Source organism: Thalassophryne amazonica, chromosome 20, assembly GCF_902500255.1.
Source record: "Thalassophryne amazonica chromosome 20, fThaAma1.1, whole genome shotgun sequence".
Taxonomy (NCBI): Eukaryota; Metazoa; Chordata; class Actinopteri; order Batrachoidiformes; family Batrachoididae; genus Thalassophryne; species Thalassophryne amazonica.
The window spans coordinates 3236522-3255271 of NC_047122.1; the positions used below are offsets into that span (position 1 = coordinate 3236522).

At 42.3% G+C, this 18750-nt stretch overlaps 1 protein-coding gene across 2 annotated transcripts in view; it reads left to right on the forward strand.

Moving 5' to 3' along the window:
* Positions 1-3768: 3768 nt before the first annotated feature.
* Positions 3769-18750, forward strand: part of LOC117501937 (septin-7-like) — a 192008-nt gene continuing 177026 nt past the window's right edge. For both annotated transcript variants that reach the window (XM_034160904.1, XM_034160905.1), the window contains exons 1-2: positions 3769-3937; positions 6639-6640. In XM_034160904.1, the coding sequence (XP_034016795.1) occupies positions 3883-3937; positions 6639-6640 (57 nt within the window). In that variant the 5' untranslated portion in view covers positions 3769-3882. The remainder of the gene's footprint in view (positions 3938-6638; positions 6641-18750) is intronic.

Genomic DNA, 18750 nt, shown 5'->3' on the forward strand with positions numbered 1-18750 from the left:
TTGTTCGGGTTCGTGGAGGACGCTTTGGAAGGGGAGCAGGACAAGGATGAGGACAAGTTAGAGGAGGAAGGGACAAAGAACCAAGAAGAACAGTCTCTGATGAGATTGGGGCTACTTTGATTGATCATGTGATCAATCATGGGTTGACTGTTATGTGTCGGACGCAGCTCGGAGAACCGACCAGGTTTAATGTCTATCTCGGGAGAGCTGGACATGTCCCAACTTGTCCTCTAACACTCCGAAACGGAGGTGTTCCTTTGTCTCGCTTCATCAGCGAATCGGTCGTGACGCGCGAAGCCTCCGCGCGGCTTTCCATGACAAAATCTCTTGTTAAAAGTGAAATCTGCCAGAAAATGGCTGATGTCCAGCTCTTGTGATAACCAGAGAAAGAGCACACGACGGTCTCGTATCCACAGAGCCATCAGCTTAGAAATGACCCAGTGGTTTGTGCCGCGTCGTCGCAGCTCGCAGCGCGGCGCACCGACCGTCCTTTAAAGGGGTCCTTAAACCTGTAGTTAAAGTCCTTATTCTCTGTGAAGCCCGTAAAATTTTCACTGAAAGCCAGATAATTTTTCGAATGGTTTCTAGGTGCCAGTCTCTAACAGCTTCTGAAAAAATTCTGATGGAAAAAAAGTCCTTTTCATTCCGCCATTTCCAGACAATGAAAATCCGACGAGGGGGCGGGACCACTCCTTCCACAAGGCGTGCTCACAGGCGAATGACGTCACCGACAGGTGTGGAAAAACTCACGCATGCGCACGAGGGTTCAAGCATGTCTGACGTAAAAACATATGAATGAAATCCATATAGTTTTTGAAAAAAATAAAAAGGTACGATACTTTATGGACAGACCTCGTACTTGTAATAGTCATTCCTGCCTAGCTGTAAAAAACATTTATACTGTTGTATAAATAGTATTTGCCCCTTCTATTGTTCTCAGCCATTTCCACCCTGTGTCTGTCGCTCACCTGAACAGAATAATTGGCAGCCTGAAGTCTACAACCTGTCCCTTAGATGTCCTTCCCTCCCGTCTCCTTAAGGATGTCTTTGAAACTGTTGGGTCCACTGTCCTATCTATGATAAACAGCTCTGTCATTGGGGTAGTTCCAAATGATTTCAAACATGCTGTGGTGCAGCCTACTGTTTAATAAAATCTTGATCCCTCAGTTCTCTCTAACTTTCGTCCTATATCTAAACTATCTTTTTTGTCTAAGATCCTGGAAAAAGCTGTCTTCCAACAACTCCAGACATTCTATTCAAATTTTTATCTTTGTCATTTGTTCAGCACCTTGGTCAGTGTGTGTTGTTTTTAAATGTGCTCTAGAACTAAATTTGACTTGACTATTGTAGCTCCAAGCATCTGTTTTACCGCACGACACTGTATGAATGGTCACAGGGCAGTACAACCTCGACTTTATACAACACTCTTACTGCTTTTTTCTAGAGTGGAAAGACAACAGTATCATGGAGGACGAGGTCATATATTCTCACAAGAGCAGGAGACCGTGATTGTGAATATGGTGTTGGCAAATAATGCCATTAGAATCTGTGAGATTCAAAATCACATTTTGGAAGACGTCACCATATTCAACAATACTGATGCTGTTAGTGTATCTACGATTCATCAGGTCCTCCAGAGGAATCAGTTACGGGTGAAGCAGCTGTACAGGGTCCCATTTGAAAGGAACTGTGACAGAGTCAAGAACCTGCGGCGTGACTATGTGGAGGTATGTACATGGCACCGCCAGGACATCAGAGTTTCACCTGCTGAGACAGACTATTGTATTGTGCATATCCTAATCTATTCTTTTGTCCAATACAGAGAATTTTGGAGATGGATGCCCACCCCATCCTCCATGAATACATTTATGTGGATGAGGTGGGATTCAACTTCTCTAAGTCAAGACGGAGGCGGAGAAACATCATTGGACAGAGGGCAGTTATCAATGTCCCAGGCCAACGTGGAGGAAATGTCACCATGTGTGCCGCCATAACACAGGATGGTGTCCTGCATCATCATGCAACACTTGGCCCCCATAACACTGGTCATATCCTGACATTTCTGGACACTATTCATGGTATTCTTTCTCCAAATGAAGAGAATCCAGAACAGGCAAGATTTGTGGTTATATGGGATAATGTCAGTTTTCATCGCTCCCAGCTCGTCCAAAATTGGTTTGTCAACCATCCCCATTTTTCTGTTGTCAGTATTCACCATTTCTTAACCCGATCGAAGAATTCTTCTCCACATGGCGTTGGAAAGTGTACAATGGTCGTCCCTATGCCCGCCTTACACTTCTCCAGGTAATGGAGGAAGCATGTGATGACACTGATACTGCTTCTGTCCAAGGTTGGGTTCGCCACATGAGAAGATTCTTTCCTCAATGTTTGGCAAGAGAAAATATAGCATGTGATGTTGATGAAATATTGTGGTCAGACCCCGAGGAGAGACTGACCCCAAATAAACACCCAACGAGCTCCCCCCATCAACAAACACACACTTTTTCATACATGTCTGTTTTTTTGGTTGCTGTATCACTATATGTGGTGGTTGGTGTACTTTGCTTTTTTTTTTTTCTTGTATTCTGTAGAATACTGCATTCACAACAGCAGCCAGTTTATTCAGAAAATAAAATAATTTTGGTTCCAGTATTGCTTGTGTTGACTTCTATTTGCATAATACTGTATTTTCATTCTTGTATGGCAATAAATATATATATAAAAGCTCCCATAAAAAGAGTTTTAGATTTAGAGCTGTAGTGTGTAAATGATATACACAAGTATGTGATACTCTGGTAAACGTGTTTAGGATGTGAGACAAACGGTTGCTTTTGAGGTGTGTTTAGAATATTTTGAATACTGTGTTTCATTTTACAGGAGATGGGGCGCTTTTTGCATTTTGTCTGAGCTATAGTTGGATTTGTGTGTAAAACGACAGAGTTTTGAAAATGTGTGTAAGCAGTTGAAAAAACTAATAAATTTTGGGGAAAAAAGTTTTTCATGTTGTCATTATGGGGTATCTTGAGTAGAATTTGCACTAAATGTGTGTGTGTGTGTGTGTGTGTGTGTGTGTGTGTGTGTGTGTGTGTGTGTGTGTGTGTGTGTGTGTGTGTGTGTGTGTGTGTGTGTGTGTGTGTGTGTGTGTGTGTGTGTGTGTGTGTATATATATATATATATATTGCAGTTGCTGTGAAGGATGAACTAACCAGCATAAATAACTTTCACCTCACAGTTAATCGTCTTTGTCCCGCTGAGATAAAGGATTGTATGGTCCAGTAAAATACATTCAGTGCAACAACAGTGTAAACAACTTATTAATAACACATTCAAAGGCACTTTGATGGAAAATATAGATTTCACATATAATGAAATCTGGAGAAAATAGTTTTTTATGTAATGTGACGTATAAACCTGCAGATGGCAGTATTGACTTTATTTTTTTCCTTCCAGACGAGGAAACTTAAAGTTGTCAGTTTCTTTGTTTCTGTCTGCGCGTGAATGTGTGTATGATTTATTTTTTAATTTTAAACTTTTTTTTACACTCATTAAAAATATTTTCACAGTCATACTTTATTTTCCAGTGGTTGATTTTGTTTGGTGTTCTTATTGATCTGAATTACTATTTATTTATTTGTAGTGTTAATGATAGTACTGGCAGTAGTAACTGTTCAGAAAAATATGAACATGTAATAGTTTTGTCGACAAATCTCGCGATATTTCGCAGTCGGTATTCTTCAAAAACACAACGTTCGACAGACACTTTTGTGTCAGTGTCTGTGCATCCTCTGTTAATACTACTGCGAGTACTGTTGGTAGTACTGCGAGTCGTGCTAGCACTTGTTATTATTGTGGTCGAGTTGTGTACTGAGTTTGTGGACGAGCATGTCGAGTCGCGAAAGATTTGTTCGTGAAGTTGACGGGAACGACAGTATAATGGGTGAGTTTCTTCATTTAAAAACTCAAACCTTTCGCTCTTCTGTGTTTAAGCTGCAGCACTTTTGTTGAATTTAATTTCACGCTTGGAGGTTTTTGTGTGACCTGAGAGTTTTCACGCGGTGGTGGTGATTGTGTTACTGTTTGATGTGAATCTTCAAACCAAACTCCGTGTAAAAAACGCTGATTTGTAGCCAGACACGTTCTCTTTAATGAACCCGATTCGAACACTTGTGAGAGCTAACGAATTCGACGCTCTTTAATTCTCTGTGTATGTATGTATAAATGTGTATGCATATGTTCTGTGTTCGCCGAATGTTGCAGTTTGTGTTAGTTTGTGTTAAGATCTCCTGCTCGATGTGATCGATGAGTTTTGTCTGCATGTTTGTGTGAATCTGCTGTAAACGGGCAAATCTTTGGGTGAAGTTCTTCTCTAATGTTGGCTGATATGAGAAGCTGCTATTTCTTGTGCTTTTCTACTCGTTACACATCTGTAAACTTTTTCACCAAACCCGCAACAAAAACGGTCAAACTGTGACACGTTTCACTTAATGTGAAGATTTTAAAAGCTTTGGTTTGTGATTGAGACCATCAGAGTGTGTTGATTTATCTCCACATGTAAATCACACCAAATACTCCTCCATTTTAAATAACTGTATTATATTGAATTATTAACATGTGAAATGAAACATTTAGTAACCACAGGTCGGATTGTTGTGCAGGATGATCATTAAATATACCAACATCTGTATCATCAAATGATAACTCGCTGTTTATCCTGTTGTTCATTCAACTTTTCTTTGTCTCCTTTTTTTCTTAAAAAATGAAAACACTTAAAGTATCGGATCAGTGGGTGGTGTCTTGAAAACTCTTTAGCAATCTGTGTGCATGGATGCTAGGCTTCAGTCATGTGGCGGGTTTCCAACAAAATCAAAATTCAGATTCCGTTGTTTCCATATATTCCTATATTGCTCTCACAGCTCCACTATACTGAGTGGGGTCATCTCACAATGCTTTAGCGCAAGACTTGGTGGGAATCTGACCACGCGCAAACACAGTTTTGTAGGGAAATTTCACATAAACAACTTTAGCTCTTTATTTTATCCTGTTTACGTCCAGACAACACAAACTATGACAAAACGCAAGCATTACGCGAAGCCTGATGATTAAAGGACCATCTCTGCATTTTTTGTTTTGCTTTGGTGGTGACTGCAGCCCGTGTAGTCAAGGAGGAGCAGTCAGAAAAACCTCCCAACGTGCAGGGCGCTGCGATTGACAGCCCGTCCGGTGAGGGGGCATGCCGGTGGCGAGCATCATGGAGGCCGAGGCCGGTGCACAGCCGACTCGAAAAATGCTGTCTGCCATTTGATCAACCAGATCAGAGGCTAACAACAATGCTGCAGGCACTGTGGCAGTGAACAAGGTTTCTGTGAAGGGCAGAACAGAAATCAGAATTTTTGAGGTCCTGAGACAGTCTTTGAGATTTTGGTGCTGGATAACAGCGTGCATTATTTCCATTATTTTATGTTTTAAAGGACATATTGCACCAAAGTCATAACAATTCTGGGTGTTTCAGACAGCGTTTCTTTGAGGAAAACATCCCAACACTCGCTTGAATGGAATGTATCTGCAAATGTTAAGAACGGAGCCAGAGGTTAAAGCCAAAGTTTCCATAAGTGTGATGTCATGTTATGAGCACTCGGTTTTAAGTGATAACTGTTCATTTTGATGCAGTCACAGTGAAAGTAGCAGCCGCTCTCCACTGTGACAAGGCTTGGTGCGCGTGCATGTTCATCATGTTTAAAAACAGTCTCTGCTAGAGGTTTGTGTATGCTTATAAGTGTTGCCATCAATATAACTGAAAAATATAAGAACTTAATCTGTGTTATCAGACAGCTTGAAAAGCAGCAGAGAGTTGCTTATGTGCTGGTGCAGTGCGTGACACGGTGCGTGTTCTGGTGGACAAGATAAAAGGAAATAAGGCAAAATAGGCCAGCCCCTTCCCCATCAAATAAAACACATCACAAGTGGTTTAAAGACTCAGATCAATGAAAAACTTTGGAAACTGTGAGTAGATATTGAATAAAAGTCAATCTCATAACTTTCTCGTATCCATTTAGCTAATTTGTTTTTAATTTAAATTCACAAAGAAACAGAATCATCTGCAATGATGCTAACTGAAGTTGGAAACTGTTCAATCAGAGAAAGTCTGCAAGGAAAATGTGTACAAATCTCACTTTTATTTGATGTAGAGAATGATCATTGATATGAAGCTTTTATTATTGCATATAAAATTATTTAAACAGATTATTTGGATGTCTCACTATATAGTGTAATATATGGGGTTGTGGCGGTACCATAAAAAATTGGTATCACTGTATAACTATTGTAGTCAAAGATACACTTTTTACCTAGAAAATATCACTTTCTAGGGTTCTAGCTTGTTCAGATGTAACTGACAACACTGATTTTTCTAAGCAAGAATTGTGTGTCAAGAATCTACCAGAATGCACCAAAATGCATTTTTTTTTTTTTTTTTTTTTTTTTTGGTGGGGGGGACAGCTTGAATCATTGTGGAACGTTTGTGGACCCTGTTGGAATTAGATTCGATGTTTGATACAATGAGGCAAATAAGTATTTGATCCACTGTCCTCACACTCAATCACTCATACTCCAACCTCTCCACCATGGCCAAGACCAAAGAGCTGTCTAAGGACACCAGGGACAAAATTGTAGACTTGCACAAGACTGGGATGGGCTACAGGACAACAGGCAAGCAGCTTGGTAAGAAGACAACAACTGTTGGTGTAATTTTTAGTAAATGGAAGAAACACGAGGTGACTGTCGGTCTTCTTTGGTCTGGGGCTTCATGTAAGATCTGGCCTCGTGGGGATACGATAGTTGTGAGAATGTCGAGAACTACACGGGAGGACCTGGTCAGTGACCTGAAGAGAGCTGGGACCACAGTCACAAAGATTACATTAGTAACACACTACGCTGTCATGGTTTAAAATCCTGCAGGGGAGCAAGGTCCCCTTGCTCACGCCAGCACATGTCCAGGCCACGGCCACTCTACCACGGTGAAAGGCCCTCTGACAGTCTGATGGATGGACATTGACCCTGCTCTTCAGGGTGTTGGATGACCCCTACCTGCCGTGCAAATACTTCCGCGGTCATTGCAATAATGCAGTTTGGTTTTGCTGCTACTTTGGTTTTCTGTTACCTGTTCCTTCAGCTTTATAAAAACTTTGTAAAAAACATAGTAACTGTTAGAATGGTCTAAGCAGTGGGTCACCACTCTGAGTCTGGTCTGCTTGAGGTTTCTTCCTCAACATCATCAGAGGGAGGTTTTTTCTTACCACTGTCACCTGTGTTCTTGCTCTAGGGGTTGGTAAGGTTAGACCTTACTGTGTGAAGCACCTTGAGATAGCTTTGTTGTGATTTGGCACTATATAATATATAAATGAAATGTATTGAAATTGTGACTGTAGGTGTGAGTGTAGCTTCTGAATGTTAATTGCTCATTAAGTTCTCTTTCAAAATGTAAAGCAAAGTAGTGTTTGTTTTTTCCCCCGATCTGAAAATTGATCTGATCAGTGGTTTAAAATCTGTTCATACTGTGGGTTCTGTGATCTTTGACACCCCTACTGTTAATCACAGAGGGCTTTTCACATAAATACACAAGGTCTCCATTCTTCCTGCTCACTGTGTAGGTCAAGGACCCATCCAGAAGGAACATAGATAGGACGTAACACAACACCCTCAGAGTAAAGCTCCCAGACCACCAATAACCAGTAAAAATCTATTTAAGCATAAAAGTTAAAAAAGAAAAAATAATATAGCACCTTCAACTGCACCACAGACTAAAACAATTAAATGTGGTCTATTAAACATTAGGTCTCTCTCTTCTAAGTCCCTGTTAGTAAATGATATAATAATTGATCAACATATTGATTTATTCTGCCTTACAGAAACCTGGTTACAGCAGGATGAATATGTTAGTTTAAATGAGTCAACACCCCCGAGTCACACTAACTGTCAGAATGCTCGTAGCACGGGCCGAGGCAGAGGATTAGCAGCAATCTTCCATTCCAGCTTATTAATTAATCAAAAACCCAGACAGAGCTTTAATTCATTTGAAAGCTTGACTCTTAGTCTTGTCCATCCAAATTGGAAGTCCTAAAAACCAGTTTTATTTGTTGTTATCTATCGTCCTCCTGGTCGTTACTGTGAGTTTCTCTGTGAATTTTCAGAACTTTTGTCTGACTTAGTGCTTAGCTCAGATAAGATAATTATAGTGGGCGATTTTAACATCCACACAGATGCTGAGAATGACAACCTCAACACTGCATTTAATCTATTATTAGACTCAATTGGCTTTGCTCAAAATGTAAATGAGTCCACCCACCACTTTAATCATACCTTAGATCTTGTTCTGACTTATGGTATGGAAATTGAAGACTTAACAGTATTCCCTGAAAACTCCCTTCTGTCTAATCATTTCTTAATAACATTTACATTTACTCTGATGGACTACCCAGCAGTGGGGAATACGTTTCATTACACTAGAAGTCTTTCAGAAAGCACTGTAACTAGGTTTAAGGATATTTTTCCTTCTTTATGTTCCCTAATGCCATATACCAACACAGTACAGAGTAGCTACCTAAACTCTGTAAGTGAGATAGAGTATCTCGTCAATAGTTTTACATCCTCATTGAAGACAACTTTGGATGCTGTAGCTCCTCTGAAAAAGAGAGCTTTAAATCAGAAGTGCCTGACTCCGTGGTATAACTCACAAACTCGCAGCTTAAAGCAGATAACCCGTAAGTTGGAGAGGAAATGGCGTCTCACTAATTTAGAAGATCTTCACATAGCCTGGAAAAAGAGTCTGTTGCTCTATAAAAAAGCCCTCCGTAAAGCTAGGACATCTTACTACTCATCACTAATTGAAGAAAATAAGAACAATCCCAGGTTTCTTTTCAGCACTGTAGCCAGGCTGACAGAGTCAGAGCTCTATTGAGCCGAGTATTCCTTTAACTTTAACTAGCAATGACTTCATGACTTTCTTTGCTAATAAAATTTTAACTATTAGAGAAAAAATTACTCATAACCATCCCAAAGACGTATCGTTATCTTTGGCTGCTTTCAGTGATGCCGGTATTTGGTTAGACTCTTTCTCTCAGATTGTTCTGTCTGAGTTATTTTCATTAGTTACTTCATCCAAACCATCAACATGTCTATTGGACCCCATTCCTACCAGGCTGCTCAAGGAAGCCCTACCATTATTTAATGCTTCAATCTTAAATATGATCAATCTATCTTTATTAGTTGGCTATGTACCACAGGCTTTTAAGGTGGCAGTAATTAAACCATTACTTAAAAAGCCATCACTTGACCCAGCTATCTTAGCTAATTATAGGCCAATCTCCAACCTTCCTTTTCTCTCAAAAATTCTTGAAAGGGTAGTTGTAAAACAGCTAACTGATCATCTGCAGAGGAATGGTCTATTTGAAGAGTTTCAGTCAGGTTTTAGAATTCATCATAGTACAGAAACAGCATTAGTGAAGGTTACAAATGATCTTCTTATGGCCTCAGACAGTGGACTCATCTCTGTGCTTGTTCTGTTAGACCTCAGTGCTGCTTTTGATACTGTTGACCATAAAATTTTATTACAGAGATTAGAGCATGCCATAGGTATTAAAGGCACTGCGCTGCGGTGGTTTGAATCATATTTATCTAATAGATTACAATTTGTTCATGTAAATGGGGAATCTTCTTCACAGACTAAGGTTAATTATGGAGTTCCACAAGGTTCTGTGCTAGGACCAATTTTATTCACTTTATACATGCTTCCCTTAGGCAGTATTATTAGACGGCATTGCTTAAATTTTCATTGTTACGCAGATGATACCCAGCTTTATCTATCCATGAAGCCAGAGGACACACACCAATTAGCTAAACTGCAGGATTGTCTTACAGACATAAGGACATGGATGACCTCTAATTTCCTGCTTTTAAACTCAGATAAAACTGAAGTTATTGTACTTGGCCCCACAAATCTTAGAAACATGGTGTCTAACCAGATCCTTACTCTGGATGGCATTACCCTGACCTCTAGTAATACTGTGAGAAATTTTGGAGTCATTTTTGATCAGGATATGTCATTCAAAGCGCATATTAAACAAATATGTAAGACTGCTTTTTTGCATTTACGCAATATCTCTAAAATTAGAGGGGTCTTGTCTCAGAGTGATGCTGAAAAACTAATTCATGCATTTATTTCCTCTAGGCTGGACTATTGTAATTCATTATTATCAGGTTGTCCTAAAAGTTCCCTGAAAAGCCTTCAGTTAATTCAAAATGCTGCAGCTGGAGTACTGGCGGGGACTAGAAGGAGAGAGCATATCTCACCCATATTGGCCTCTCTTCATTGGCTTCCTGTTAATTCTAGAATAGAATTTAAAATTCTTCTTCTTACTTATAAGGTTTTGAATGGTCAGGTCCCTTCTTATCTTGGGGACCTCATAGTACCATATCACCCCAATAGAGCGCTTCGCTCTCAGACTGCAGGCTTACTTGTAGTTCCTAGGGTTTGTAAGAGTAGAATGGGAGGCAGAGCCTTCAGCTTTCAGGCTCCTCTCCTGTGGAACCAGCTTCCAATTCAGATCAGGGAGACAGACACCCTCTCTACTTTTAAGATTAGGCTTAAAACTTTCCTTTTTGCTAAAGCTTATAGTTAGGGCTGGATCAGGTGACCCTGAACCATCCCTTAGTTATGCTGCTATAGACTTAGACTGCTGGGGGGTTCCCATGATGCACTGAGTGTTTCTTTCTCTTTTTGCTCTGTATGCACCACTCTGCATTTAATCATTAGTGATTGATCTCTGCTCCCCTCCACAGCATGTCTTTTTCCTGGTTCTCTCCCTCAGCCCCAACCAGTCCCAGCAGAAGACTGCCCCTCCCTGAGCCTGGTTCTGCTGGAGGTTTCTTCCTGTTAAAAGGGAGTTTTTCACTTCCCACTGTCGCCAAGTGCTTGCTCACAGGGGGTCGTTTTGACCTTTGGGGTTTTTACGTAATTATTGTATGGCCTTGCCTTACAATATAAAGCGCCTTGGGGCAACTGTTTGTTGTGATTTGGCGCTATATAAATAAAATTGAATTGAATTGAATTAAAGGTCTGCTTTTGAAGATATTTTTTTGTTGTTGTTTTGCATATACTACTTATCATCAGCCTCTTTCCATCTTGAGAGACCATGGCTGCACCAGAAGAATGTCACTTTTTGGTACTGCATCTTCTTGTATGGCTGTGTAGGTTGATGCAGGAGTGGCAGTCTCTGTTGCAAGTTGGGCAGATGTGCGTTGATGCTGTTTGGTCTGCAGTGCTCAACTTGCGGATGGCTCTCTTCTTCTTCAGGGAATCACTGCGATCTTCCTTGGGTTTCTTCTTACCTTGCTGTACGGCTGCCTTCTAGGAACCACACAAGTCTGCAGTTTTCCAGGATTGCACATTGATGCCTGCGCTCTTGAGGTTCTGCTTGCAGATGTCTTTGAAGCACAGCTTTGGGTGACCGTGTGGTCTGGACCCTTTTGAGAGATTGCCATCCAACAAGTCTGTTGGTATGTGGCTTTCATTCACATGATGTACGTTTCTGAGCCAGCACAGAAGGCGTTGGCTCTGGAGGGAGATGACAGAGGGTAGCCCTGCGTGCTCCAGTATCTCATTGTTGGGGATTTTATCCTGCCACTGAATGCTGAGTATATGTCTCAGGCAATGGAGATGAAAACTGTTCAGTCTTTTCTCCTGGGCAGAGTATGTGGTCCACATTTCATTGGACTATAGGAGGGTACTGAGGACACAGGCTCTGTACACCTGCATCTTGGTGTTCACTATCGGGTTCTTGTTTGACCACACCCTCTTGTGGAGCTTGGAAATGATCTCAGGCATTAGTGATTCTCAAGTTGATCTCTGGCTCGAGAGATTGGAGCTGATCGTGGACCCCAGGTACAGGAACCAATTGACTGCGTTTCGTACATGGCTCCTGATGAGGATGCCCGGTCAGTGCCCTGTCCCATCAGTTCAGTCTTCTTAAGGCTGATAGAGAGGCTGAACTCATCGGAAGCATGAGTGAATCAGGTCGATCAGTCTCTGAAGGATTTTCTCTGTGTGTGTTGCCAGAACAGCATCGTCGGTGAAGAGGGCCTCTCTGATGGTGATGCGTCTGACTTTGGTCTTGGCTCGGAGTCTGGCCAGGTTAAAAAGCCTGCCGTCAGATTGTGCATGTCGGTAGACTCCATCTTCATTGTTGTTGAAGGCATAGGCCAAGAGCATTGAGAAGAATATTCCAAAGAGGGTTGGGGCGAGAACGCAGCCCTGCTTAATGTCATTGTTGATGGGGGGGAAGGCTCTGACATAGCTCCATTGAAGCAGACCGTGCTGTACATGTCCATGTGGAAAGACTCGATGATGGAATGAAGCTTCGGGGGGCAGCCGATCTTCAGGAGTTGGAAAAGTCCACTTCTGCTGACAAGGTCGAACGCCTTTGTCAGGTCTATGAAGGCAAGGAAGATTGGCTGATTTTGCTCCTGACATTTTTTCTGTAGCTGCCTGACTGCGAAGATCATGTCAGTGGTGGATCTGCCTGCCTTAAACCCACACTCAGACTCAGGGTACATACACGCTGCCAGGACTTGCAGTCAAGCCAGAATGTATATGGTGAACACTTTGTCAGCTATACTCAGCTGGGATGCCCCGGTAGATGTTGCAGTCACTGTGGTTGCCGTTTTTATAGAGTCACGATCTTGGCATCGAGCATGTCTTGAGGTACAGAGCCCTCCCTCCAGCACAGCTGTTCATGCAAGTCCTTGATCAGTGCTTCCTTTCCTCACTTGATCACCTCTGGAGGGATTCCATCTTCTCCTAGGCCTTTGCAATTGGAGAGATGATCTATGGCTTTGCTTAGTTCTCCTACTTTTGGCTCCCTGTCTAATTCATCTCAGACAGGCTAATGGCATCCAGCACTACATCTGACACTGTGTTCTGGGGGGAGTACACCTCTAGCTAGTGCTCTACCCATTGATCAAGTTGTTTGTTCTGATCTGTAATGTTTTTGCCCAGCTTGGTCTTTAATGGGATGCTCTTGATGGCAGTTAGGTCAGTGGCCTTCTTGATGCCTGTGTTGCCACAGTCTGCGTCAAACTGTATCCTCTGGCTCAGCTTCAGGCAGTAGTCATTGGCGCAGCATTGGGCTGTCTGCTGGCAGTTGTTGCATGTGGCTCTCAGTATGTCCCCTGTGGCTGGGCATGGGTTGCTCTCATGCGTTAGGTGCACAGCGTGCTTGGTCTCAATGACCGGATCCATTTTTTGCCTACTCTCCTCAAACCAGTCCTGATTTTGATGCTTTCTCACAAATGTCTCCAGCTCTGATTGGTGTAGGGCGGACCGCACTTGCTTCGATTTTGAGTCTCCAGATGTGGCATCTGTTCAGCCACTATCAACGGATGTTCTGAGTAACCCCTGGACACTGACTGGCTTGCCTGGTGTTGAATGCATGGGATACTGTTGGTCTTGGAGTGGTGCATCTTGCGTGGGATGAGGCGGATGTTGGAGCGGAACAGGATGTGGTCTGTGTCACAGTCAGCACTCTGCATGCTTCTGGTGTTGTGCATGCTGTTCAGATCTTGCATCCTAGTCAGGATTAGATCTACCCGGTGCTCGTAGTTGGATATTAGGTGGCACCATTTTTTTTTTTTAATCTTTATTTAACCAGGTTAGTTCCATTGAGATTGAGCACAAGTTGGGATATGTCTATCTCGGCTTTCAGTGCTTACCAGTCGAGTGAGTATAAAAGAACTTGTGGAGAGCTGGACATGTCCCAACTTGTCCTCTAACACTCCGAAACGGAGGTGTTCCTTTGTCTCGCTTCATCAGCGAATCGGTCGTGATGCGCGAAGCCTCCGCGCGGCTTTCCATGACAAAATCTCTTGGTAAAAGTGAAATCTGCCGGGAAATGGCTGATGTCCAGGTCTTGTGATAACCAGAGAAAGAGCACACGACGGTCTCGTATCCACAGAGCCATCAGCTTAGAAATGATCCAGTGGTTTGTGCCGCATCGTCGCAGCTCGCAGCGCGGCGCACTGTCCTTAAAGGGGTCCTTAAACCTGTAGTTAAAGTCCTTATTCTCTGTGAAGCCCCGTAAAATTTTCACTGAAAGCCAGATAAATTTTTCGAATGGTTTCTAGGTGCCAGTCTCTAACAGCTTCTGAAAAAATTCTGATGGAAAAAAAGTCCTTTTCATTCCGCCATTTCCAGACAGTGAAAATCCGACGAGGGGGCGGGACTACTCCTTCCACAAGGCGTGCTCACAGGCAAATGACGTCACCGACAGGCATGGAAAAACTCACGCATGCGCACGAGGGTTCAACTATGTCTGACGTAAAAACATATGAATGAAATCCATATAGTTTTTGAAAAAAAAAAAAGGTACGATATTTTATGGACAGACCTTGTACGAACACACACTCCATACAGTGGTCTCGCACACACATTATCATGTTTTCCGATTGTCCGCTGCGTGGAGAGTGGCGGGAAAAACCTTGACGCTTTCGCACGAGGTGTGAGACAAGACGTGATGTAAATAAAAAAACAAAAAGGCAGCGGTCAGGTATTTTGGTTCCGAGTGATGAAAATAAAGAACTTGAACGTTTTAAACCAAAAAAATGCCACTTGTCCGGTCGGACAATGATTAGAGCATATTGCTTGTCCGATCACATTTTACACTTGTCCCGGGCAATCGGACAAGCGTTAATGTCGATGCATGTAATTGAATGGTATGTTGCAGCTTTCACCTCATGAAATATTCATACCATTGAACTCAAACATTCATTATTTGTAAAATATAATTTTAACAACTAAAATGTTTAATCACTGTTACTCCGTGTCTTGGTTAGGGATGGGTATTGATAAGATTTTATCTATTGATACCATTGTCGATCCAATTCCTTATTGATACCTCTAGTGAATTTTTTTTTTTTTTGTACTAAAAGTACGCTTTACAGGTTTTCTATGTCAGTGGGTCAAAACGTTTTTTCTTATCGTGCACCCGCTCTGTGGAACGGTCTTCCTGCAACCATGACTCAAGACTTAAAGCCTATTTTTATTCTCTTTCTTATGAATAGTTTTTTATTTTTTATCTGTTTTATTCTTTTACTTATGTTTTAATTATGTATTTGAATTTTTTTAATTTTTATTTATTTTAATTTTTTATGTTGAACTGTTCTATGTGAGGCGCCTTGAGATGGCTTTTGTTGTGATTTGGTGCTTTATAAGCTGATTAAATTGAACAACATTTTATTGAGTCATAAAGGAAATAAAGATGAAATTGGTCACTGGATCCTTAAACTGTGGACATATTAAACTCTACATGGTGGATCCTTGATCTCTGGACATAAATAGAAATAAACAAAATCTGTAGTTTTTGTCAAAGGCATTTCCTTTCAGACATTGGCATGAATGTCTTTCCATACATCTGAGCTGAGCTCTTACAGCTGCTGTGCTGCACGTCAGGATGTAATTCATATAGAATGCAGGACGTCTCATTTTGTGAGGGGAAAAAAACATTTTAGTCGATTGTAGTTTGTTGTCTGTAATACAACGTTTGCAAGAGTTGTCATTTTATTCAAAGCGGCAATTTGTTTTGAAGTTCTTAATTCCGACTGAACTCTGTCTCAGCAGAGAGCCACGCAGTGTTTGGAGCTGTGTCAACGGAACGGAGGATAATTCTCGTTTCTTGACTGCAACAAAACAAGAGTCCCAGTTAGTGACTTTAATCCACACAAAAGTGACTCATGAAATTTTAATGGCTTTGAGAGGAGTTAAAGCCCCTTTCACACCGGGGGATGCTCCCGGTTGCTCCCATTTGCGCCGTGTGTCATTATGACAACGCCGCGTGGAAGCAACTCCGTGCCGAGACGATGCAGCTCGGCGCTACAACAGCGCGAGGGGCGCAAAGGAGGAAGCAAGTCGGGCGGCGAAAAATTACACCTGTTTAATTTTTTTGGCGTCCTGTGCTCGACGCAGAAAGGAAGTGGTTCCGGCGCAAGTTGGGGCAAAGAGGCGTGACTCGAAGCCACACCCTTGAAAGACCACGCTACCCGACGCCAATTCATGATTTCTGCTGTGTTCTGTTGTTCCCGAAGTATAAATCACGCAGGATTGTTTTTATACCATATACACAATGCAGTTAAAAAAAAAAAAAGACCACAGGAAAAAAAATGCTGATTGCAGCTGCAGCTCCTTCTCTGTGTGGAGCTGTGTGGTGAAGAGAGGCTCTGTGAAACAGCTGCAGCTTCTCTCACAAATGTGTTTAAATAAAATCCATAAAAGTCCTCCTCACAGACTGATTGCCAGAGACATCCAGTAAAAAGTCTGGACATCTCCAGTCCACTCACGGACGGGACGGTTCATTCACATGTGTACATGTGAACAATTAAAATAGTTAGTTCCTTTCTCTCCTCAAACTCTCTCATCACTGTTAAAAAAGGACACAAGTCCTGCTCACAGACTGATTGCCAGAGACAGGACAACATCAAGTAGAACTCAAGACATCTCCACATTTGCTCAAGGACGGTTCATTTGCGCGCGCGCATCTCGCGGTCAAAGGAGGAAAGATAAACTATAACAGAACTCAGAGCGCAGCCCTGCAGCTCTGCACAACAACAAGTAGAAGAGAAGTCAGAGTACACAGTCTGTCTGCAGCCAAACTGTGCACTCTGTGCAGAGAACCTGACCTGCAGGCTGCGTTCTCGCTTCTCTCTTCCCCCTGCTGTGCGCACCTGACGCAGATATTCCTGCATCATCATGACACAAAAGGAAGCAACTGGGAGCAGCCCCGGTGTGAAAGGGGCTTTAGAAGTGGACTTGCCGTTTCTGAAGAGCAGCAAATCAAAGAAGTACAAGTCTGTGGATCGAAGCATTGCTTCATTGGTTCACACTTCGAAGTGGTGTCGCGCTGCAGAAATGGTTGATTACAGACCCGCAGCAGCGTCTGTAATCAATGTAGAGGAATGTTCATTTTCCGGGGGTCGAAATACATTTTTTTTAACCTACTTGCACTGGTGCTAGTAACAAAAAAAAAAAAAAAAAAAAAAAAAGTTACTTGCACAACCAGACGTCAGTCTTATATCAACTTTAAAACTCCTCCTCTGATGTGTCAGACTCTTCCTCTCTGGGGAGAGTTTGAGGGGAGAGCAGCAGTAGCAGCAGACAGGATTTTTTTTTTTTTTTTTTCCCCACGTGTGTGCGCGAATGACTCGTCTGTTTATTTATTAACTACACAGATGTATAATAAAACAAATGGTGACTGGTTTATAACACAATTATGACAGAGTTTGAGGGGAAAGAGAGAGAGAGAGGAACTACGGAGCCCTGGAAGTGTCATTGCAAAATGTTTTGCATGTGGAGAGAATGTGCGCTTGTTTTATGATATTGTGTACTCGTTTTAAGCATTGTTTGAGTAAAACAAGGGCACAATCTACTTAAACGTGGCCACAATTTGTAAAACGTGCACTCAATTATTCCATATTGTCTTGACGCAGGGTTAGGGTTGTCTAACCCGCCCATTAACCTCACAGGAGTCCTGACTGGAAAGCAGCACAGGGGCCGAGGCAGGTTGTCCTCTGCATTGCAAGAATAAACACTGCCAACTACCCATATGCAGAACAGGACACACTCTGAAAGTGTCCTGACAATAAGCCTCTTCAGCATTACAAGTACGCACATGCAGGCGCGCACGTCTGGTATCGGGACAAACAAAGCCATGACACAAATGATATAAAACACTACAAGACAACACAGTCCAATGTACTGGGAAACATTTATTATACTTACTTTTGATGAGAAATGCCATTTGCCACACGCAGTGAGCGATATTATGTTGATTACGCGTCAAACACGTGCATTTGTTTGTCCCGATGCCTTCCCATCAGCCCCCGCGCCCTCGAGATGCTGAAGTGGCTTATTGCACATGTTTTGGCGCCGCACTCTCACGCATTGTGACGATCTCACCTGCTGTGTTCGCAGCTGGATCCCGTGCTTTGTTTGCGGGATGCCACGTGTTGTGCGCTGGACGCTGTGTATATAAAATGATTATTTCGTAGTGTTTTAATCATTTTCTCTGAGTTTGGCTGTTGAAAACGCCTCTAATCACTTCCAGAATCACAGAGGACTGTTTGAGCAATCCAGTCAGACTCTGTGTTGAGGAGCAGGTGGCTGGACTGCAGGTGCATCTCTGGCTGCTTCACCCAGGCTGTGAGGCGCCCCACAGTGAACAAACTGTCAGCATCTTCCAGTTCAGGGAAGAGTTCATACAGCCAGGTGTTGGCTTCCACCAAGTCCCAAGCCTTGTGCAAAAATTCAAAATTTTTTCTTTGGGCATGGCTCAGGAAATGGTTGGACACAAAACTTACAGACTGTGTGTAGGAGTAGTAAAGCTGGGGTTCGGTACACAGTTTGACAGTCGAAGAGGTGGAGGTAACAGGCTGGGGTCAGGCAGAGGCGTGGTCAAAAAAACAAGCACAGTTCAATGCATGGACAGACAAAGTTCATGGGCTGAGGCAAGCACAAGGTCAAAAAATGGAACATGGTCAAAACATGACAATGAAGAAAAGGTTCAAATGAGGACTCAAGAATCAGTGAACTGCCAGTGAATGACAAAACACACAAGACTTAAACACTGGTAGTGATTAAGGCAAATGAGACACAGGTGTAGAGAACATTCAGGAAGGGGTCGAGGTCGACAAAACAAAGATGAAAGAAGATGA